Here is a 25,073-nt window from a genome sequence, read left to right on the forward strand (position 1 = left end):
TCAAAAGTATGTGAAATATTTCAAGTTCGCGGCATAGAATCTTTCAAATACGTCAGAGAGTTTTTTACTGTTATTGTGGCGACATTTCCACGCCCCAAAGCGTGACGCTGAAACGAAACGAACTGTGATTGGTTGTTTGACATGTCGGTCAAACGGCATCATGGGCGGGCCTTGGCCAATGAAAGCTGCCATGAATTCCAGACCTTCAGCCGTCAGTCTGAAGGTCTGGCTACGCGAGACTACATATTTGGGATGAAATATTTACTGAAGGAGCCTTTTTCCACTAAGGTTTAGTAAATGCTATTTTTGAAATAGTTCTGAGGAAATATCTGATGAATTACGCATGTCAGAGAAGCACCGGAACTGATTTGAAATTGTACGAATTTCAACGAAACAATAGTATATAGTATACAGTGAACTACATCATGAGTGTTTGGTCAGATTTCAGTGGCTCATTGTGTGGAAGTGATCGTTTTTGCTTTAGCTATGCTTATCAAGTCAAATACATTACAGACAGGCATGATTGTATAATACTCGACTGATCGACTGATACAGACAGAGTGTCTCAAGTACTTTTACAAGGCAGGAACATCCGTCAGTGTCCACATGGTCAAGGCTCTGCGTTCAGTCTGGAAAGGCTGATAGCTGGGGTGTTTCTATCAAATAGCACCTCTTGGATGTCTTTGATGGATTCTGTAATGACTATGTGTTCAGGAAGTGTGAAAATCACGCCTCAACCCCCCGCTTCTCCTCACCCCACAAGGTTTCCCCATTAACCTGCACTTCAGACCTAAAACACATGCTCACAGACCGTCACCAAATAACCAGACCAAACATTTTCTGGCTTTCTGCCTGGGAATGTGGCTTATGTAAATGTATGCATGTGCCAGACAACTAGTAGTAAAGGTGTGTTCACAAGGGTTACGCCATTAACACAGTGCGTGTAAAAGTAAACGCCCCCCTTGAGCTCTCTCTAGGTTTTTTGCTGTGCAGACATCACGTGGCTGGCGTATGAGTTTAATGTAGACAGATTTTTCATGCTCGGAGAGACGCATAAGTCTCTCTGCTCTTTAAATGAATAATCTCCATCATTTTTATATGTACCCTGCATTCATTTTCAAACGTCCATAGACTCGACCCTTCTTATTTTATCTATGCTAGTGCATCTATTTATACACACGTCGGAAGCTGCTGTGCCTGAGATCAAACGTCTGAGTGATCTGATTGAGAATTCTCTTTAAACTGCAGCGATCGCTCGGAGTATTGGGCCGCTCGCGTATGAACTCCAGCTCTGATGTGCTCAGGAATGCAGGCCAAATTTCCCTGAGCTTCCTACTGATTGCTTATTGATTGTCTTGAAAGTGGACGGCAGCTCAGATGGAGAAACACTGTAGGCTCTGCTGCTGGATCCCAGTGATAAATCTCATAACCAATATAAGATTAGCTCGTGAACGTAGAGCTTTTATCTTGTGAGAGGTCTTTGTGATGGCAGGCACATAGCAGCAGAGATATGATCATGTGCTCTGTCTAGTGGGGAAAAGCAGGCATGGACTGGTTCCTTATTATTACCCTATTATTTCATAATAAGCATGGTTCAGATCTATTAACATATTTACTGACATATCGCTTGAGACTTACTGTTATAAAAATGATAATTAAACTTTACTTGGATTACTACTTTTTTTAATATTAAGCCTAAACTGTGTTTTAATGTCACCACTGATGAGGATTTTGTAATCTTTTAATAATATTGGTCTTTAAATGCAAGATATTTAAAGTGTACCTGAAGTAAACTTGCAATAGTTCCACTTTAGCTCAATCAAGTGGGGAAAAGCAGGCATTTGTCTGGTTCCTTATTATTACCCTATTATTTCATAATAAGCATGGTTCAGATCTATTAACATATTTACTGACATATCGCTTGAGACTTACTGTTATAAAAATGATAATTAAACTTTACTTGGATTACTACTTTTTTTAATATTAAGCCTAAACTGTGTTTTAATGTCACCACTGATGAGGATTTTGTAATCTTTTAATAATATTGGTCTTTAAATGCAAGATATTTAAAGTGTACCTGAAGTAAACTTGCAATAGTTCCACTTTAGCTCAATCAACTATACTTCAGTATATCTTTAGTTGGACTAAAGCACAATTAAAGTGCATTAAGCACAAAATTAGTTATTTTAGCAGACTTTAAGTATAGCAGTTTAGTATACTAAAAGTACAATAGCAGGGTATTTTTATTAAGCACATAAATATGTAAATGGATTTGTAGTATACTTAGCATGAAATAAATGTTTTTCAAATGCATTTTAGAATATTAATTTTTTTGTCCTAAACTGAGTCTCCAAATGTAGCAGAGGAAATTCAGCAGAAGCCTAGCTTGTGATTCGGTGCAGGTGAAATTTCCCTGATTTAAATGGAGGGATCAAGGAGCCATTTATACACCTCCGTTGATTAACCTCTTGGCCTTTCGTTTGCAACTCCGTGAGGAAGTTTCAGGGTGGCCCTTGTGAAAACCTATACCTGAGCACGTACCTTGCAAACCATTCAGAAGAATTAGGCTGCTTGATGGATCAGACTCGTTAAAGCTCCATAACTGGCCTGCGTTAGAGCATCAAAGGGTTTCTGTGAAATGTGCTTTTTCTCTCTTTTAATTCATTAGCTGGATAATGAGCGGTTGCTTTTTTTCCCTAACTCAGCTGTGTTATGGCAGAAATGGTTGTGGCGCTTTGCCAGGAGTAGAGTCTGCTCTTTAAACTCAAATCACAGTCAGGTTTTTAGTGGTCTGAATGAGCTGTAATGAGCGCTTTATATTTTACTCACAGGGACTGTGTTCATTAGAACATAATCGACTGAGCTTGATGACTTGCATGCATTCCTTTAAGGTTTACATTATAGAGAACCAGTAGTTACATTTTTTTAGAGACAATTCAAAAGAATCAACCTGATTCACAACAGAAATTTGGCACAAAAAAGAAAAAAGCGTGCACACAGTTTTGGGTATTGTAAATTAAAATGGTTAGTTTCAGTTTTCAAATCGGTTTTCTTTCTTTCTTTCTTTCTTTCTTTAATGTTCAGCACTTTGGTCTTCATTGTAGTTTTAAAGGGCTTTATAAATAAATGAAACGTAAGACCTTTAGCATGGCTGTGAAATGTAAATCTCTGCAGTACGGGAGACTGACAAAGTTATCAAAGTCACAGACGATTTCACAGGCATACTTTAAAGGGGTCATATGATGCGATTTCAAGTTTTCCTTTCTCTTTGGAGTGTTACAAGCTGATTGTGCATAGATAAGATCCCTGAAGTTGCAAAGACTAAAGTCTCAAACCCAAAGAGATATTCTTTATCAAAGTTAAGACTCTGCCACGCCCCCCTAAAACGGCTCATTCTAACACGCCCCCACATATCTACCCCACTATGTGGAAATATTTGCATAATCCCGCCGCAAATGTGCACGCAAAGAAAGAAGGCATGGTGTCAGTAACCGCAGTTAGTGTTGAAGCAGCCATGTCAGAGAGACGCTGTGTGTTTCTAGGGTTACACCAAATACACAAAATAATGATCTTTAAAAAAGCATCATATGACCCCTTTAAACAAGAAACTAAAGTAATAACTATGTAATGCTAGTCATTTAAGCTGCTCTTCTTTAGATAACAAACCCTTCTCGGGTAGAAAAACTCCTCGATCATACGCAGTGACCTGTGAGAAGGGTTTGTTTATGGTAAGCACATAATAGTTTCACATTTTTTTACACATTTAGTTACACATTCGTATAGTGCATGACTTTAGAGTTTATTGATTGCTAAAACCTACTGGTGCATTTGAACTTTTCCCACTTTCATCGCAGTTGATGTGCACTGTAAAAAAAAAAGAGATCTTTCTAAGCTGAAAATAAAACTAAGATCATCGGAGTATGTTTTTCAAGAAAAAAAAAATTCAGTCTTTCTCATTCGAAAGTTCACGTTTAATTTGCAATAATACAAGTGTTACTTGCAGTTTCTTTGTAACTATTTGTGACATTTACTAACAATTTCTGAGTATAAAGTAAATCATCCTGCTGATCTGGATAAAGATCGATGCTGATGCTTCTGATCTGCTTCCAGTGCTTTAACAGAGTCTCCTGAAGGGATGTAAGACCTTCGTCAGGCCTAATTAGCATCACAAGACTTGCCTTGGCTTATCTAATCAGGCCTTTTAGACCTGCTATTAAGATGTGCTTAGGATGATCCAATTACAAGTATAATTAAAGTTCAATGAAAGTGTCAATAAGACATTTTGTTTCTGAAAAGAGATTTTACATTGCGACCAAAACAAGTGAGCTGAATCTTGCTCGTTAGACCCTACAAGTGAACTCAACTTAACCTTGCATAGGTTTTTGTGAATGAGCTAAATGTCACACAGCAGAAGAAATATGAGCCATTGTCATTGCGAAAAAGATACTTTAGCATACTTTTAAAAAGAGTATTTATTATGGAAATAATCATTTTAAAAGTGAAATTAATGAACACTCAACTTTTTTGGACAATTTTTGAACACTTAACTAATTAAATGATACATTATTAGAGTTTCAATTTATATATAATGCAAAACAGTGCTTTATGACCCACTTAAGTGGGGATTTAGTACATCTTTATATGTAATTTCAGAATTATTTTGGGTCACGGTTAATATATACTATGGTTAAAGCATTTAAATAAAAATATATTTTAATGCAATTTCTATCGAAACTTGCATGACTTGTATGAAAATATGTTTTCATTACAGCTTTGTAACGAGTTTGTGATTTAAATATATATTAAATTAATTATATGTAATATCAAATAGCATACTACAGTTAAAATCATAGCTACTGTACGTGTGATTTAGCATGTTAGTCAACACATCAAAATAAGTGTACTTTAATACGAGACAAAAGATTATTAAATGTGATTTCAAATTATTTCAGTGTAAAATGTTTAGTTTGAAATTATTACAAAGTGCACACGTTGTACAAGTTAACCAGCAAATGTTCAAGGTATTAAATTATTATTATATCCATTACATACCTGTAGATTTACAGGTGCATCTCAATAAATTGCACCTGTATACTGATTAAAGCTAGACACACTGCAAAAAATGGCTTATCTTACTTAGTATTTTTGTCTATCTTAAAATTCTTAAATCAAGATACTTTTACTAGATAAGCCAAATGACTTAAGATATTTAGTCTTGTTTCCAGGGGGGGAAAAAACTAAATTAAGTGCATTTTGCTTAAAACAAGTAAAATTATCTGCCAGAGTATTTTACTTACCCCACTGGCAGATAATTTTACCTGTCATTTGGCTTATCTAGTAAAAGTATCTTGATTTAAGAATTTTTAGATATTTTGACTAGAAACAAGACAAAAATACTAAGTAAGATAAGCCATTTTTTGCAATGCAGCAAGATAGCTCTTGCTCTCTCCTGACAAGAATTGTAAAATAAAGTAAAAAAGCTCATTCGTACTCAAATGTTTCTGATTTGTGATCCCCTCTTATGATGAAATTTTCAATTCATGCAATCCGTTTACTTTTATTTGGTCCTGCTACTAGCTGTTTTGTTGGTTATTTTCTTGCATCCATGGCTTTGTATCCAAACAAGCAAAATCCACTACAACAGTCTTCTTATCAGTTTCTTATTAGATACGTATTGTAACGTATGGATTGTTAGGATGTGATTTGGCCACTACTCTACTTTGGAGGAGACTTGAAGGATTGAGACTGAAAACCCTGAGCTCCAGGATGAATCTTCTGATCTTCTGAAGTCTTGACTGTCACAGGTGCTGCTTATTTCAAGTAGACGAAGTAAGTTTAGGCAAGTTGATTGGTTCATTGGAGTCTGATATATGGGACCGTTCAGCTGGTTTCTTCTTGTGGAGTCATCTCTTCAGTACACTTGCCACCAGCTCTTAAAGAAAGAGAAACCAGAAAGGCTGAACTCCAAAACAAAATAATATGCAGAACATCTACATATCAGGAGATCCGATGAATAGCAGCCCATTATTTATTTGGCTGTGCACCTGTGCATACATCTGCAATCTCTCCGTCTCTGTTTCTCTGTGCTCCCAGGAGTGGTCATTAGAACCAATAGAAAGTGCATGACTTTGTATCCAGTATTCATGGGAGATTTGTGCGAGTGTGTGTTTCTCTCAGTGATTGGGGAAGAGGTTTACAACAAAAAAAGAAACACATGTTCCCGATAATGAGCAGACATTTGCAAAGAACCCACACGGTATTTTTCAGCGGCAAACTGTATATGTAATAACATTCTGAACTGTTATGCGTTATTCAGTCAATTGCAACTCATTGCACATTATTTGATCAATTGTCTTAAGAGTTGAAATCATATTTATTCACCCTCGGGCTGTTTTTGTCTTCTTAGGGGTTCTTGACTATGTATTAATGTCCAGTGATTCTTGTACTGCTAGAGTGTATGTATATACTTGACACTTGTTGAGCATAAGTCATTACAGCAATGTTATATGCATACCTGTAGTGACAATAGATTTACAAATAACACATGTTTCATTTTATAGGGAACTGAATGGAAACAATCTCACACGCATCAACAGAAATGACTTTTCTGGACTCAAGTATCTTCGGGTTTTGTAAGTTGCTCTACATTTGATATGTCATATTTCACTTTCTTTCTTTCTTTCTTTCTTTCTTTCTTGTTAAAGCATGTGTGGGATTTTGATGGATTGACACTGTTGTGAAGGTATAAGCTCTGTTTGACATCCTCAGAATCTCAAGGGCAGACAAATATCCTGGCACTGCATTAAAGCCAGTTTGTCCTAAATGTCTTTCCGAGGGAACTCTCTTCACAGTGCTTGTGTAGGCAGAGCGGTGCAATGAAAACACAAGCATGGGCCCTATATTATTTCACTAAATCACATCGAAAATGCACCATGAAACTATTTATCTTCATTATATTTTGCAATGTAGGCTTTTGTAAAGCAAACACTGGCGTGAACCACTCACCCGTTGTTTGAAAAAAAGACATCTGTCAAAGACCCACAAACGGCATTTTATCAAGACGATTTAAGCAGTTCGTAGCTACACTTTAAGGCTTTGGTTCTTTTGGATGTAAATGTGCTCAAATGTGCTAAAGCCGCATGAAGCTCACAGAACTCCTATTCTGTAGTTTTATATGTGCAGTGGCTTCTGCCTTGGTGCACAAGCACCAGCTCTTTTCCTGCTCCACGCCTCAAATCTCAGTCGTTTCCTGTGATTTGTCCTTTCTCTAAACAGGCAGCTGATGGAGAACCAGATTGGGACAGTGGAGCGCGGCGCGTTTGATGACATGAGAGAGCTGGAGAGACTGTGAGTGTTCACTGAAAACGGCTCAAACACACACTTACTCAGCTGTGGTCCTTACAGGCCTCCGGGTCATATGATCTGACTGCATGGTATAAATGTCATTTCAAAATATTTTAGGCAAATATGTCTTATATGTAAATGATATGTTATATATTTATAATTCATAAAGGCGAAATTGAATAGTGTGCATTCCTGTACTCATGTCGTGTTTTACATTTCTGTTGTAAATCAGCTATAACCTTCATCTTACCTCACACTTTTTCACCGTTAAGCATCGCATTGAGAATTCAGTAAAGCCTGCCTTCTTTGATTTGATAGATTGTCTCAATCATTTTGACACTGATAATTGCTGATAGACAGCAGAAGTGGACTTTATTCAAGAGTAAACACTTCTTCCATTACAAAAATGGGTCCCACTTTATATTACTATTAACTACTATGTACTGTACATTATATAACGGAGAGTTCTGGTGCTTGATTCTGATTGGCTGAGCCGCGTTCGAAGCTGTTGTAAATTACTCTACAAACATACACCTTTGCTTACTTCTGTGTGTTGCTCGGCAACCACTTTGTTGCAACCACAACTGTTTCTGAGGAACTACATTGTTTGGTGGAAGAATACTGTTTTTATTAATATCATTACACTTTATTTGCTCTGTTTTATTCTGTGAAACCTTACTACGTATATGGAATAACCGTTTTATAAAAGCAATAAGCCCCGTGAAGCCGTGGTTTACAGTGAATTTATAACAGCTAAGGGGGTTTTAGGCACTCCGCGAACAACGCCCCTTAGCTGTTATAAATTCACTGTAAACCACGGCTTCACGGGGCTTATTGCTTTATTTAAACGTGGATTTCTGGGCGCAGAAAGAGCATACACACATACTCTACTGATATTGTAACAATATAAAATCAGCAAACTTATTATTTAATAATGATTGTCCTTCCTATTTTAAAGAAGCCAGTACATTCCAGAACTTCCAAAAAAACATAAAGAAATATGAACATATCAAAGTGGCTGAACTAATCTTATTGATTTTAATAGTTTCCAGCATTCTTCGAGATATTTTAGGAGGTTTGCTGTTATTATCTAAAGCATCTTCTTATTACAGGTTTAGTTTCCCTGAAGTACGTTAAGCCTCCAAAGGCGCCTCCTTACGAGGCCTGAATCAGCAATTTTGTGTCCTAATCATGGGTTTGCTAACCACATGTAGATCTAGCACTGTTGTCTTGTGTTTGCTCAGTCTGTCAATGCGTTTGTTTCTTCTTTTCTCAAAGACGTCTGAACAGAAACCAGCTTCACCAGCTCCCAGAGCTCCTGTTTCAGAAGAACGCGGCCCTGTCCAGACTGTAAGTCCCTGCTCTCTGCGGTTTTCTGGATTGATTTTTAAGTGATTCGTATGATGAACTGACGATTCACATTGCATGATGCATTTGTAAAATAATGCAATTAGTCTACTGAGTTCACATTGAAGCAGTTTTCTTGACACTCATTTTTGACGCTCTCGACAGCTGTTTGTATCTTGTCATTTTGATGGAAATAGTTTGAACCATTGTCACTGAATGCATGATAAATCTGCTGATTGATACCTGCTTTTCACCTAAATGTATTCTGAGTGATTTTGGTGGACGGATGGATGGTTTTTCTGTCCCGCTTTGGTTCAGGAGCTCACAGTTGTGCTTGTTAAGGTTTTTAAAGTGAAAAAGGTCCTCAGTGTTCATGTGTTGGGCCTAAAGATGGATGTAATTCTTTGTGTTGTTTTATAGTTATGAATGAATACTGTATATAAAATAATCAAATTAAATAACACTCAAAGATTTACTTTCTGAATTGCTAACAACTGTCAGGAAAGTCCATTCTGTTCATGCTTGCTATTAAAAAAAACTGAGACAGAACACGTCCTTTGTGAACAACCCTTTATTATCTGTAGTTGTGTTGGAATAGCATTTGTTCTGCTCTCTTCTTTTTATTTTGTCTATGAGGCCGCAGTGGATGAGCGATAGAGGCCATGATGTTAAACTAGATGTTTAACATTAAATTGTTCATGTGGCAGGCAGTTTGACGACACGATGTGTTGGAAACAGATAATGAAACATTTCTGCAGCTTGCTTTTTGAGTCCTGAAGCTATAGTACATCACATTTTGATTCCTCATGACCGTTTAAAGTAAGTAGTTTGTGTGTCATGTACCAAGTGTTGAGGTCGGTGTTTGACTTTTTTCTGTTGTTTTTGTCTCATGAGTGTTCGTGTGATGGGTGTTCACATGACATTGTCATTCATTTAGGCAATAAGTATTTTGTTTTTAATGTGCATAGGATGGCCAGTCTGTCCGGTTTTAGTTCGGGCAGTCCATTTCTGAAATACCAGGCAATTGCAACTGCAGTGTAAATGCATTCATGGCATCTCTGAGCTGCATTAAACAGTCTGTGTAGATGCATCTAAATGCCACTTTAGATGCAGCTTCTGTGCCACTTCTGCAGTGCAAAGATGGATTTTGTTTATACTGATTAATTTGATTGGTAACAGCTGCCCTACAGTGTCTTATTATTCAAATTGCATTTGTTAAGTAAATGTAAGAATTTGCCCTTCACTGAATTCTGCAGTGGCCCCTTTTTTGGTGTTCACTTCTTATAGAAAACATGAGATCAAGCATGTAAGACTGAACATTTAAAGGGAACCATTTGCATAGCACACATCTTAAGATATCTTGTTTGATTTAATCTAAATGGGCAGATGTTAAGCCATGATAACTTTATTGAATGAAATTAAGTAGATGAACCTTCTAAGTTCTAGGAAGTTGTCATATTTTATTGTGATATGAGCTGTGTCTACATTGCAGTTCATTGATCCATTTAGATCTGCGATATAGCTTGTCTAGTTATCAGAAACAGTTTCTCCAGTGAAAGATCTTGATTTTCAGACAGGAGTTCAGCAAAGAGACACTGTGCCGTCTGCAGTCTGATCGTTACTCTTTGTTCCTGTTCCCTGCCTTTCAAGGTGGATCTTTATGTTGTTGCGGTTTTTTAATGATTTACGCGGCTAGTGAGAGCAGCAAAGACTCCACAAACCCATTTGAGGGAAGCCAGAGAGACATATTTAAAAAACACGCTGAAATATTCAGAGCGAGTGGGATGTGGAAAGAGAGATGAAAAGAGGACAAACACAGACAGAATTCTCCATGTATGTACAAGAGATTCTATATTTCGCTGTCATGCAATATTCATGGGCAGGAGAGGCTCTGTGAAATATTCACACTGAAGAGCATCAGCAGGAGTGACGTCTCTGTGTTTGAGAGCAGGAGAAACAGCCTCCCTCGGGGCTGACACGCTGCACAAGCGCCTCTCGCTCATAATAACCTGCCCCGTTAAACACAAACTAACAGAAATGATGGATTGATATGACATGCATAAGTCATTACAACGTTTTCTTGTAAAAAAAACTGTAAGCCATCGGGAAATGTTGTCAGGGCAGACATATTTATTCAGTGAGACGATAAATAAATATTGTGTGATAAATACTGTGGCCACTGATTAAGAATTAAGATTTAATTAAAACAAGGGATAGGCCAATAATGAAGAATTAAGATTTAACTTAATAATAAACGAGGGAATGCGTAGAGTAACAGTGGCCACAATTTAAATAAAAAATGGAATTAATTAATAGAACAAGAGAACAGATTCTTAATTCATGGGAAAGAATTCTTAAATTGTGCCACGTAAATACAGAGTTCTGGCATGAAACTCTAGATGGCGCAGTCTGATAGGTCTAACTCAATCTGACCTAATGACATCATTATCACATGGCACAGCTGATTGGTTCTCTCCTGTATATCTGTAAGCGATCGGGAAATGTTGTCAGGGCAGACATCTTTATTCAGCGAGACGACACGGGAAAAAAGAAAACTGCTCCGTTTCCTGCTGTTCTTCTCCATCAGCCCAAGAACTGGATTGTTTTGAATCAATATTATATAATGTTTTGATGTCTGAATTAAAATCAAATTTTTATTTTAAAATAATATAAATATGTACATATTAATTAAAGCTTTGGAGCATATAAAGCATTTAAAATGGCTAACTTTACATGTTTTTATATGCTCTTTGTGAACTAAATTATTAAATAAATTCAGTTGATTTACTTTCTTATTCAGATACTTTCTTTCAGCTGCCTTCTCAAACTTACAGACCCCTTACATGACAGCTGGGGGAATATATATATATATATAGAAACCCTCCACCTTCCCCAGCTCCACCTGTATAGATCTGCTACGAGGTGATTCATGTATGCTATATGGGGGTTATTTCATATATGGTATATTTGCAGCAGCAATATTTCTTACATGCTCACAGCAGCATGTTGTGGATGTATTGGCAGTAGCAAGCCTCGGTACTTGCTCTGCTGCAGCAGCAGCAGCGTAGCAGATCTATTCCACCAAGACCAAATACATTAACATTGTCATGTACATTACTATGCCAATCCCTCCGAGAGTTGTCACGACAGAAATATATTTTTGTCTGCATGTCTTTGACGGCAGCAGCAGCAGCGTTTTTAATGCCTTGCAAATGTATAACTAAATTCATAATATTTTCGTAACAATCTCTTAATCTTCAGCAGAGAAGTGAATTGCACCGTCTCTTCTCGTGAGAAGTGAATCAAACGAACGCTCTTCATGTTTCATGTGATTGGCTCTTGGCCGCAGAAGCCACACTTTCAAGTGCACACACTAATCATCAACTCTGAGTTGACAGAACATTTATAGCGAGCATCGTGAGCCGCTAAACTGCTTGCTTTTGTCAACTCTAAATCCAGCTGCAAACATAATTTTCGCATTAAGTTACTCTGCATGCACAATATGTCCATATTTAAAAAAAAAAATATATTTTAGAAATGTTTTTCTTAGTTATGCGAATGATAAGGGAACATTCTATTTTATTATTTTGGAAACAGTATGCAAACGTTACTTTTGAATACTTTAAATGTAATGAACATTCTAAAACTAGTAACATTTAAAAAAAATGCTAGACGAATGTTCAGCTAGAGGGTTTCAGGAAAAAAACAAAATATTCAATGAATGTGTTTGTGTAACGTTTTGAGAACATTATTAAAGACCAGAGAACTTTGAGCAAATATTCTATTAATGTTACTAGAAGAGCGTTTGTTCATAGGTTTGAGTGAACCTTGTCAGAACGTTAGCCTTTAGCGGGTCGCCTACTCTGAAACTCAGACTTTGTTCAACTTGCTTCATGCAACACTGAACTGAAAGTCACCTTGTCCAGAGTAGAATTCAGACCACACGGAACCACGTAAAATGACACCGTAACATGCAACAACACCAAAAATTAGCCCTTTTTTGGTCTGTTTGTGGATGTCGTTTTGAAGTCAAAGACAGGGTTGTTAAGGTCTTTCATGATTGATCACTATCTCTGGTGTGATGGAGCTGTGTGATTCTGCGAAGGCCTTCATATTCTGCTGATTGCTGTGTTTGTGAGGAGGCTGGCAGTGAGTGCAGGTGAACACTGCAGAGACGCACCGCTTTCCCCGGCTGCTGGAATGACTGTGCCCTTGTTCTTGGCCCAGTTAGACAGGAAAGCGGTGGCTTTGACTCAATGCACCGGTTTGCCTTTAAGCTGAGCACACATGGCAGTAATTGAAGAACGGATGCTATTGTTCCAAATCCGTTTCATCCAAATATTGTGATATTCTGTGATGCAAGATCCCGTCTCTGTACTGTATGAGACCGAGTGTTCGCAGAGGTTAAAGGATGTGTTATTCAAACTGCGCTATACAAGCCCGTTCATATAGAGCTGGAATGAATCCAGGGGAAAGTTTCCACGGCCACTCGCTTTCAGAAACCTCTAAAGGTAGATAGTTGAAAGACGCTTTTGCGTCGGCCTTCTTGGCTGAGACTCGATGGGAGAAATCTGTTTAGTGCCTCGGATGAAACTGTGGCAGGCGTCCAATTATTAAAATCAATCCTTCCGCGTAGCACAGCACACGTCTCTGTTTTACACACTAGCATGTGGTGTGGGAATGGGCATAGAAGGGTTTGATTGCAACTCTATCAACAAATCTGAAATCATGGCTTTATTGTACTAAAAATAGATTTTGGGAGAATTACTTGGTCACCATGATCATCTTCATGCAAAAGCAGCAATATTTGACATGCGTTCACTTCATCAGGAACACAGAACACGATTGCCATATTTGCAGTTTTCTTATGTAGATTGACAATGAGAAGTAAGGATTGTCCGTCTTGACAGCTCTTTTTTGGCCGCCTGCTCTCGTCTACATTCACGGCGAGTCGTTTGGCATCTCAAATGAGCCAAGAGTGATCACCAAACATATAAGCAAACACAGATCCGCTCTGTTTGTCACTGAGGGGGGAATGAGCAAGGACAGCATGTCTTCTGGAGCGGCTTTGGACACATCAATCATATTGCTGCTGGGACTCTGTGGAAGCTTTATTCCCATTTGAAATTAGAGGGTGGACTGGATGTTTTATGAAGGACAGTCTCTACAGTAAATGCTCTCACTGCAGTGCCTAAAAGTGTCCTTCTTTGTCTTTCTCCAACCAACCCCTAACACACACTCACACAATGACCAGTATTTGGTTTGTCAGGTTAATTGAATATTTGCTGTGGATGACTTTGTTGATGAACTTGAGCCAAATTATGGATTTCATGGACATTTACATCTATTGTGCCTTCATGCATTGAACTACTTTGTGTTACAGAGCTTTTCTGTAAATATGTTTTGTCATTTATGAATGAGTTTTCACAATTGATCATGGTTTCCCTGCATTAGATCTTCTATTGACTATTCTAGCAGCTCCTATAGAACTTAAATGTAATCCTAATTGTAATTGTAATTGTAATCCTAAAACTGATTTCACTTTAGTAGATGATCTTGAAAAACATCTGGCCAGTCAGTTAAGGAGCTGTGTTTAAAGTGTTGATGATCTAGCACATGACCAGACTGTCATGTCATGCCACGTGAAAGTAATGAAATCTGTGATCAATCACGTGAGGTTTCTATACATCATTAATCAGTCACAATTGAATTAGCTGAAATTTGCTTTAAAATATTTAGTCTCATATCAAAATGTAGTGGGTTGAGTTTTGGTGAATTTGTTTTTATAAACCAATTTGTAATCAAGATTATGTAATAAAGTATTACAGTATGTACTAAATATTTAACTGATACCAAACATGTAATTTATCTCATTTATACCAATAAATTAAGGTGTTTATTTATTGTGTTTAGGGTTTTTCTTCCCAGATTATTCTAAAATAGTTCATATGGTAATAATGCCCAAACTAAAATGTAAATTGAATGAAAAAATAACAAAAAATCCTGTGCTTTTGTCCCTGCCAGGATCCATCTGGATCATAATAGCTGACGTGTAAAGCTGGCTCTTAGCCAGCTACTGTAACTTCACTGCTTTCACTTTACAATAAGCTTCCAGGTTTGTTGACATTAGTTGATGAATCAGGTATCGGCTAACAATAAAACAATACTTTTACAGCATTTATTAATGCTTTCCAAAACAGCTACCAGAACAGTTCTAGCATCCAATAACCAGTTTCTTATTCCCAGCTGTAGTTCACAAAAGTACACATCTGTACCTTTATTAATTTCTCACCTGTTTAGTAGATTCAGGTTAAAATAAACCAGAATTGTACATTTTCAATTGGCTTGTGTGCACAGCCAGTTTTAGACTGATTTCATGGAACAAAGGATAAGAAGTGGAAAAACATTGGAGGAGAACGTCATGCTTTCAGTTTCAGAGTAAAATATTTCTAGTTCAGTTCTGTTTAAAACTATATTGGCCATGATGCAATAAAACAAACACATGTTTTATAAGTAAGATAAACATAACAGTATAAAATATAAAATGCACATTCCAGACTTTTCATGCTTGCAATTAAAAAATATCATTTTTGCTTTTATTACTTACTTTATTGGAAGGCAGTTCATACATCTATTATTATTTAAAAGTAAAGCATAGATTTGGATCGCTGTCATAAGTACAGTTTTCATTAAGGATCATTATTCTTGCAATATTATTGTTTCCATGCATCTTCCCAGTTTTAGTCGTAGCATGCTTTACATTAGATTCTTACAAACTATTCATAAATTGTTACTTGCACAAACGTAGTTTAATTATTAGTGTAAAATCTTAAACAAATAATAATAATAATAAAACAATAACTATATGACTTTTCTGAATGAAATCAGCTAAGCTGTTCATGAAAGATACAGCAAACAAATCATGGGTAGTGATCTCTATATTTATAACTTTTTACAATTTTTGGTTAAAATTGTATATTTATGTAAAAGGAGAAGTTTTAGGTCTTTTAACTGTTTAACATTTCTTTTAAGCCTTTTGCTTTCATTAAGTCAGTTTTCCAAACATATTTCATGTCAACTACTCTTGTATGGAGTTTTACATGCTTTCACGTTTCTAGAAAAATGTGAAATAAGACAATTAATTGCCAAGCAAGTGTTCTGTTAGAAGAGTAAAAAGAAATGACAAATTTCACAAGAAGGATATGAAATAGCCTAAATGTTAGCAGTAGACTATGTGTACAGATGCAGTTGGAGAAATGAGGATGTGTCGAGGAGAATCCAGGGGCTTTCAGAGGTGAGATATGGAAGAGCCCGTGTTTCTAAGTCAGTGCTATGCCACCTCTTGTCTAAGCAAAAGAGACTGGTCTTTACTCGCGCCATGGGCTTTCCCAGGCTTCCATTGTTCTCGGTCTCCAAGCGATAGGCCTCGCAATGTCACCAAGGAGATCGGGGACCTGCATGTTTGATTTTGGGTCAGGCGTGATAAAGAATGGCACAATGGGGCCTGGCATGTCCTGAAACTCCTCTGCCATTTATTAGACCATTCTTCCCCCTCTCGCATCCTTCACGGCCCTTATTATGAACACTTGCAAAGAGAGACTCGCAGCGCTGGCACAAGATTGGTTAGACCACCACAATCATACAAAAACATGTGGAGTGGATGGACCAACACATGTGATTGAAGAAGTCCAGAAGAAGTCCCTTTAAGCAAGACTGTGGATCTTGATTGTGGACGTTATAAGCACAGCTCAGACCTTTCACAGCCGGTTTCCTCCAAAATTGTACACTGTAAAAAAAAAAAATCCGTAAAATTTACAGTAAAAACCGGCAGCTGTGGTTGCCTGAATTTTTCCGTAAAAAATACGGTAGCAACATTTTAGGTTTTACGGTATTAACTTAAGAACATATATAGAAGGTGCACAGTGTCACTCACACAAACACTAAACACCATCATGGTAACACACATGAAACTGCAATAATGCAATAAACATTCATTTAACAACATTAGGTGTAACACACAACCCTAATATACAAAACTGATAAGAAAAAACTAAGAAACAGTTATTTAAAAAAAAAAAATCTAATTTGAAATGTAACGCAGGGAATTCTGGGAATGTCAATTTACGGTTATTCACTGTAAATTATACGGTATACTACCGTAAAATTACCCAATACAATTTTTCACCATATATAGTAGGGGAATTTACCATTATCCATTTAACAGGTTTTTACGGTAGCATTTTTACAGTCTTTTACCGTTTAATTCACGGTCATTTTTTACTGGAGCTGTTATAAGTGCAAAATGCTTAGACCTCAGCCCAAACAATTTATAAAAATCACAAAGTTTCTCTAGTATCAATATATCAATATCACACCACTACAGCAGATTCTCTCTTATGTATGCGTTCATTAAGTTTCCAACCAAAGGAGCACAACTGTAGATGCCTTAATAAACATGATTTGGCCTTAGTTCATGCACTTAATGAGCAGATTTAAGAAACTCCATTGTAAAAAAGAAAGAAAAAAAAAAAAGGTGCAATATTAGGTGACTAAATCATAGTTAACGTCATTGTTACTGTCATATAAATTCAAAGCTGTCACAGGGCACTGCGGAGCAGGTGTTTTTTTAATTAGCTGTTTTTTCATTCACATTTTTATTTTCTGAAATAATACACAAATGCATTTCAGTGATCAAAATGCATCGATAATGCTTAAGACGTGTCCATTTGTCTCTCATAAACAGTGTGAGAGATGCGTTTAGGTTGCATATAATGGCCTTGCACTCCATTGTGCTCCAAGGCTCTTGGTAATTTACAAACACTTTTCATGCTACTTAGATTACAGTGCTTTTGGGAAACGTTCCACAGCAATTATGTGCTACTTACATTTGTGTAACATTCAGCTTAGTGTTTTGGTAAATCCATCATATTCACAAATATGACGTTTGGATAATACTGTATTTTATTTAGGACGGCCAGAGATAAGTTTTCCGGTTCATGCATTAGCTGAACATGTGCTGGCACAGTGGAGGCAGCTTTATAATTAGTTTTGTAATGGGAGTGATCATTGTGTTAGGAAATATAGTTTCTAACATTTAGAGATGCTATATTTACAATTCAACTCTAAACCTGAACCCAATACTAACCCTAATCAAATCTTTAGCCAAACAACTAAACTTATACAGGAGGCTTGCTAGAGGAACATTTTTTAAACGGCTCCATTATTACTTTCTAACAAAACTGTAAAAAAAAAAAAAAAAGTTTAATAATAAAATGCCTTAACTTGACAAAAAATGACAAAAGAGAGTCTTGTGTTTTATTCACAAGAGGTTCATGTGAGATGTGGCTTAGAAAAATTATTATGTTTTGTTCATGTCAAAACATGATCATAGTCTTTTAACTGTAATTTCTATTTTTAAATCTGATGTGTGAACAGTGTGACATCTGTGTGGAATATGTTGGTCTCTTAATGGCTGCTCCCTTCGTTTTGGATTTGTTACAAAAATGTGTGATCCAGAGAAACATCCTGCCATCAAAGTATTACAGTGGAGAGGTTTTAAATTCTCTACTCTGTTATGTACAGAAAATATGCTATTTGAGTTACTCCCTCCATGAAATCAAGCTCTTCTACAGATGTTACTTATGTGCACAAACCAGGTCAGAATAAATTACTTTTATGGACATACTGTACAGACGGTTACAGTCAGTATCATTTTCTGTGAGTCTTTAGACTTGCTAACTAGCCTAAAGCCAGATATGTTTAATTTTGTGTAATATGTGTCGTAGTGCAGTATAATACCATAATGTTTCTGAGAGTAAAAACAGTTGCAGCCCTAGAACAAAACCTTGGGGGATACCATGCAGTATGTGACCCTTGTTTGCCTTGTTAAATTTTTATTATTATTTTTTGCTAATGAGACTTAAATGTGTGTTAATAAATGTCAGTGTAGATGCCATGTGTTAATATCTGCGTCAACCATGTTTCATTCAGGCAAATAATTTTTAAACTATGATCTGATTAAACTGCAGCTAAATTTGGTCATGTGCTGTTTAGGAGCGGGGCTTTCTGAGATATGCCATGGAGGAAAAAAATAAACTGATATGACTAACCTGTCTAAATTAAGCAAATTCAGTAATTATTTCATCCTCAAAACACTCACTATATCTAACTGGTACCTTATAAGCATGGTTTTTGTACTGTCTCACATAGTGAACTTGATGTGCATTCACCTTCTTCCACTAGCGTTCACATCCTGGTTAAGTCCACAGAATCTAGTAAGTTTAGATTTCAGATCAATGCCCACAAGTGCCCCCTATGTGCCCTCAGTGCACACCAAATGCTTTCAGAAGCCAGTTAATTAGATTAGAGTTTACTAGATTGAGAAAATGCTTTCCAGTTAATGCATGATATGCATCAGATGATTAGTAAAAACCAACGGGAAGCTCAACCGTTTTGTTTGACGCATGAAAAAAAACCTTGTTGGTATATACAGTATGTCTGCACTTCTGTTTACCATATTTGATCTTCTGAAGACTTTGAAATCTCTTTTTGAAGCTTGAAAATGTTGATTGCCTAGGAATTCAAATTATGGACAAAAACGATTAGAGAATATTAAATATCTTCGTTTGTGATCTGAAGATGAATGAAAGTCTCATGGGTTTGGAATTATATGAAGGTGAATAAATGATGAAGCAATTTCATTTCTGGCTGAACCGTTCCTATAAGTATGTTCTGGCCAACTACAGACTGCAGAGGAAGACAAAACACATCATTGATCTGCAAACGTAAGTGACTTTCAGAGAAGTGGAGTCACAGTGGCAATGTGGTTTTTGGCGTTTCTGTCGCTCATCTACACTGAGAGGCGGTTGAAGCTTCTGTTAATAAATAAACTGCATTTGGAAATGAGAGCAGCTCTCTGTAGATTTGCTTTGAGAATGGCTAATCTAGGGCTGCATCAGTGGATGCTGGAGAAATCATAGAATTTGAGGTGATTTTACACTAGAATTATTGATCTCTTTTTTTTTCCGTCCCACTGTTGATGTTCTTTATGTTTTCCTCTGTGCACAGCACTCGCCTCATAAATGCAAATAAGTAGGCAACCAAGTAGAGAAATTATTGGCATCTCAATTATTAAAAAAGTCTCTGTATGAGTCATTGCATATTTAGGAGTGTGTTCAGTAATGACCATTTCACTGCAGTATCCCCTGTGTGAACACATAAGCGATTCTGCCCTACTTCTGAAGTGTTAAAGAGAGGACAAGGACATGAGGGTAAGTTGCTTCTTCTGCCTAATGTTCCACTTCCACTTCTCTGAAAGTCTTTACAGACTTAACCTTGATCAAACCACCAGCATGCTCCAGTGTGATTAATTACACAGAAAGGAGAGTCTTTAAATATTTAGAGACTCTGTTTGGTGAATTAAGGCAGAGGAATCCCAGTGAGACACAACAGCCAGATGACAAAAGAGAATCGTGAATGTTGCTGTCATGCTTGGGCTGATGCACGTCTGGCTTACACACACTAAATTGGCTACATTAGAGTCCAAACGGAGCATGTTAAAGCCGTTAGTGAAAGGCCTTGATGGTGTATATCATGTGACTGTCTGTCTGATGCTATCCAAACACTCAGCTTTGCCCTGTCGGAAGCAGAGCTCACACGAGGGGATTGCATTATCATTGACTTTTTATGTAATTGTATGGTGGTTTTCAGTTTAGTAGTGCTCGAATGCTGTTATTTCTGCTTTTTCACTAATGGCACCTTCTATTGTATGAGCTGTACTTCACACACCATCCATCTCTCACTGAATTTGACCATTTTCACCATAAAACAGCCTAATTCATATTCAGAAAGCAGTACAGCGTGGGCACCATTAACAGTTCAAAAGAGACGAGAAACAGAGAGTCTGTGAAGTGTGTGTTGGTGCATTAACCTGTATGCCTTCATATGCTCATGTGTGTGTGTTTGTGTGTGTGTGTGTGTGTGTGTGTGTGTTAATGAGAGTCGGTCATCAAGGATGACAAACACATTCTCAAAATGTCACCACGGTTTTGCCTTGTCGCCCTTTCATTCGCCTTTGCAAACATTGAAAGCTAAAGAGGAAAAAGCCAAATCCATGAGCAAATATTAGCCAAGCGACACAAAGGCATTCCAGAGCAGCTTGTTGTCCTCTCGCTCCCTGACTCATCTTTAATCCCTCTCAACAACTCCTTCCTTCTGCAGTCATTCTCATAGAGCTGGTTTTTCTCTCTTGCATGTGTAGCACGGTTGCCTTATTTAAACCTGCACATCTGTAAAACACTGTATACTATTCTAAATGCTAGGACATCTGAAAAGCAAAATCGCAACCCAGGCTCATTGGAAAAACCATGCCGACATTTCTTGCACATTTTGCGACTCTTTCAAAGTTAAATGTCTAGTGAGTGACGCTTAAAGCGTGTTCAGTTTCATCGGAAAAAGATAAACATGTTTTGTTGGTTGTTGTACATACCCCACCAGTTCAGAAATGTTTAGTGTGTGGCTCTAAAAGGTTTAAAAAATAACTTCGCACCTACACTAAACCCGACACCTTCTCTAACTTACAGTGTTAGTAAAAGCAAACGTGAGATAAAAACACGTTAGCTGAATCAACCGTGTCATTTTAGCTTGCTTCTGCTTGAGCGTTTTATCGAGTGTCATGACTCGAGTTTCGCAGGACTCAAACCAGAGAGCTTCACATTAACAAGTGCAATACCGGGTGCGCTACAGAGCAAGTTTACTATGTCAGAAAAACCATATGGAGCTGATTATATGATGCTAACATTAAAATGTACTAGTTCAAAATATATTAGTTCTCACTTAAACATGAAAACCAACCCCTAAACCCAACCATCAGTGGGATGTAAGCAGATCATACGAAAGCATATGAATGAGATTGTAAGAATTCACGCGAATTAGCCACCAATTTGCCAAAATGTAAAATAGTTATGAATTGCCAGAGTGTTGCATAGTATTGTGCAAGGACCACATGAAAATAAGTCATTAATCAATCAATAATCTGCTTCGATACTCATAATTTGTGTGAAAAGGAATAAAAGTTGTTAATTTCAGATGAAAACTGCAGTGAATTGTATTTATAGGTACGTGAATGGAGCACCAACGAGTCTAGCTTGTCTAAATATCATTGTAAGTTCTGACAGGGAAACAATGAGATGAGCAAACACTCTCACAAAAGTACACAGACGCATCCAGTGGTCATAGTCTCTGGAAGGAGGACTCTACCCACAACACAGCTACACAGAGACTTTCAAATAATTCCTCTGAAGAAATGTCCAACCTATAGGCCTAAGAACGCAGGAGCGCCGCTGCCATTGTGCAGCCGAAGCGTAACCCTGATCAAACCCGGGCCGGTCCTCTTTATGTAGTCTCTCACCCTTGGCCTCGGGTCTAAATGCCGTTCCCATCGCTGTCACGGGCTGAAGATGGATTGGCCAGCCTGGGCCCCCCTGGAGCTGTGTTTGCCTGAGGAAGTCCTGAGGTGGAGAGGTCAGTGTGGTGGGCCGGCGGGGGGCGCAGATGATGTCCACGCTTTATTGAGAGCTCTTGCTGCATATTCACACACACCAGCGCTGACTTTCCATTGAGGGAAAGTTGTAAATGCCTTGAAGAAAACAAAGATAACCCGACGCCCATCCCCGATGGCAGGGCGCTCAGTGGGATTGGATTGTATTGATTGTGTTGGGAGCCGAACCCCTGCAGACACGAGCTGTGATTGTCCTTCTCTCTGCTGAGGCTGGTGCTTGGCTTGAAATCGCAATCATTTTTACAAAGTAACAAAGTAGCAGGATTTGTGAATGCAGTCAACATTACTATTTGTGCAAAATTTTGCCAGGTCCATGATGGGGGAAATTACATTTAACTTCATGTTTAGAGCGAGAAACATGAGTATGGTGAGCTTGTTTTCACGGTAATCATCCCTGATTGCATTTTTACAGACACAAATGTGAACTAGGATTGAAGTCGGTTCTTTTTTTTTTTTTTTGGCAGAAATTGCCAACAGGACCGTCTTTTCTCCTATCTGGCATTTTTAAGAGAGCACTCTCTCTCTATATATAGGCTCTATTTATTTCCTCTCTGTTTTAAAGTTTCCTACGTTGAAGCCTCTGGGCTGTTTTAAACGTATCGTGAATCTGGCAGAAACGTGGCAGAGAATGACCTTTCTCCAAGAAGCTCTGGTTTTCTGGAGGGGACTGTGGGAGTTTGGAAGTATGAAAACATTAGCATTGTGTGTAAGAGTCCAGAGTGATCATGAGAGACTCTCACACACTGACTCCTGTCTGTTCCTGCTCCATTGTTCCTGAACACACACACACACACACACACACACACACTCAGTTCCAGCTGGGTACCTTGGTCTCCTAGCAACCTTCACCTCAGTAATTTGACTGGCGGCACCTACGGTGAGGAATCATTGATTCACAAAGCCTCAGGACATTTATATTACACCCGCAGAAACAGACCTTTAGATTTCTGTAGGCCGTGAATATATCGCTGCTGTATTTCACTCCGACATCACGTTATTTGCTTGGCTGTATGTCAACACCAGTGAAAGATACTGAACGCAAGATAATAATGACATTTTCTGGACTGAATTTGTGTAAATGGTCATGCTTGTGAAGACATAACATATGGTAGCTCAGTTATTAATATGGGAAAACAGCACACATATCGTGCTTGTATCTGAATCAAATCAAAATCACAGTTTATTTATAAAGCACCTTAAAAACAACAGTGTACCATAGTGCTGGACAAATCCATAAAAATAAACGGAGTAGTGCAAATAGCCCACCTTCACTGAAAAAAATTATACTACTTTTTTTTTTAAGGTAAGTGGTTGACAACGTTATGATTGCATACTGTTTTATAATGTACTATAATACTGAGGTGCAGATAATTGCCACTATTTGCAATAAGTATTATAAATAGCAGAAAATCCTGCTATTTTAACAGTTTAAATAGAATAGAATTTGCACTTGGTGTACATAGCTGCTGCCAAAAAATAAAATGGAATACAATAACACACAAATAAAAAACAGAGAAAAACATGTGAGAGAAGTCTGTGTGTGTGTGTGTGTGTGTGTGTGTGTGTTTGTGCAGAAGCCTTCTATCTTTATTTATTTAGTCCTCATGCTCTCCTCTCTGCTCCCTAAAGTGTGTCAGAGAGTGACACACATAATTCAGCATCACACACTCTCTCTCCCGCTGCAGAGACACACAGGTACAAAGATCAACACAAGAGTCTGTCATACTGTTCTCTCAGCGCCTCCACTTTCATTTCCGCTGCTAGGAACGAATATTTCCTTCTGAACATTTCATAGCGTCAGGAGATTGGACTGTGTATTCATCTGAGGATTCACCAAACACAATTTTCAACTTATTCTTATTTGAGTGCAAAAAGCTACCTGGCAAACAAGGAGAAAAAAAGAAGCTATGCTTTAAATATTCATATTCTGCACACCGAAGCGAGCGGGAGAAGAATGCGTGAGAACATGTGTGAGAAAACAGATATGTATGAATGCAGTCTAATCCTGCTAAAGTGCTCTTACACGATTGACACTCAATAGAACGACAGACAAAAGACTAGTGTAGCGTGTTTGCAAATGAATCTGATCCAATCTAATGGTCCTTGCAAACTAGCAAAGGCCTCATCAAACAAATACAACATCAAAATCATTTTCAATGAACATTTCTGACATTACACTGTAAAAAATGATTTTTATCAACATTATTGGAGTATGTTTTACAAAAACGCTTTTTCAGTCTTTCTACTTCAAAATCTCATGCTTAATTCAGTGTGTTACCTGCTGTTTCTTTGGAATTATTTGCGACTAATAATAACAAACAATAAATGTGGGGTTTCAATTTAATAGCAATTTATGAGTGAGAATAGAATAGAATAGAATAGAATTTGCTGTTGATCTGTGAATCACCTGTGTATTTATTTGTATTTTTAGTTTGCTGCTACTGCTATTATTATTATTATTATTATTGTTTTTTTACATGTTTATTACATAGTAATCCACCAGTTACTAATTACCATAAGGCAGTATTGCTGTTTCAGGATCATTTTGGCAGTTTTGTGCATAATGCACTGATGGATCTGAGTGTTTAGAGGGAAACTAAACATTCCTCGTAAGGTGTTTGTGCTGTTACTCATTCACATTTGTCTTTTAGCTGATGCACAGCACTGAAGAATGATTGTGTCCTCTGTCACCTAAAGTGCCGAAGGAAAGATAACCGGCCAGTGAAGCTTTATGAACCCATGAAGAGACCAGTCACTGGCTTCTGACCGCAATACACCCGACTCATTACCCATGGAGCACTGCAAGCCTGGAAAGAGACAAGCT

General features: G+C 37.6%; 1 protein-coding gene across 1 annotated transcript in view; it reads left to right on the plus strand.

The window, feature by feature from the left end:
- The window catches only part of LOC107753728 (slit homolog 1 protein-like), an 81,680-nt gene that overhangs the window by 11,003 nt on the left and 45,604 nt on the right, over positions 1–25,073 (plus strand). The window contains exons 3-5 of the mRNA XM_016569942.1: positions 6,561–6,632; positions 7,276–7,347; positions 8,623–8,694. Of these exons, the coding sequence (XP_016425428.1) occupies positions 6,561–6,632; positions 7,276–7,347; positions 8,623–8,694 (216 nt within the window). The remainder of the gene's footprint in view (positions 1–6,560; positions 6,633–7,275; positions 7,348–8,622; positions 8,695–25,073) is intronic.

The sequence above is a fragment of the Sinocyclocheilus rhinocerous genome, unplaced genomic scaffold (assembly GCF_001515625.1).
Source record: "Sinocyclocheilus rhinocerous isolate Xijiao unplaced genomic scaffold, SAMN03320098_v1.1 scaffold3824, whole genome shotgun sequence".
Taxonomy (NCBI): domain Eukaryota; kingdom Metazoa; phylum Chordata; class Actinopteri; order Cypriniformes; family Cyprinidae; genus Sinocyclocheilus; species Sinocyclocheilus rhinocerous.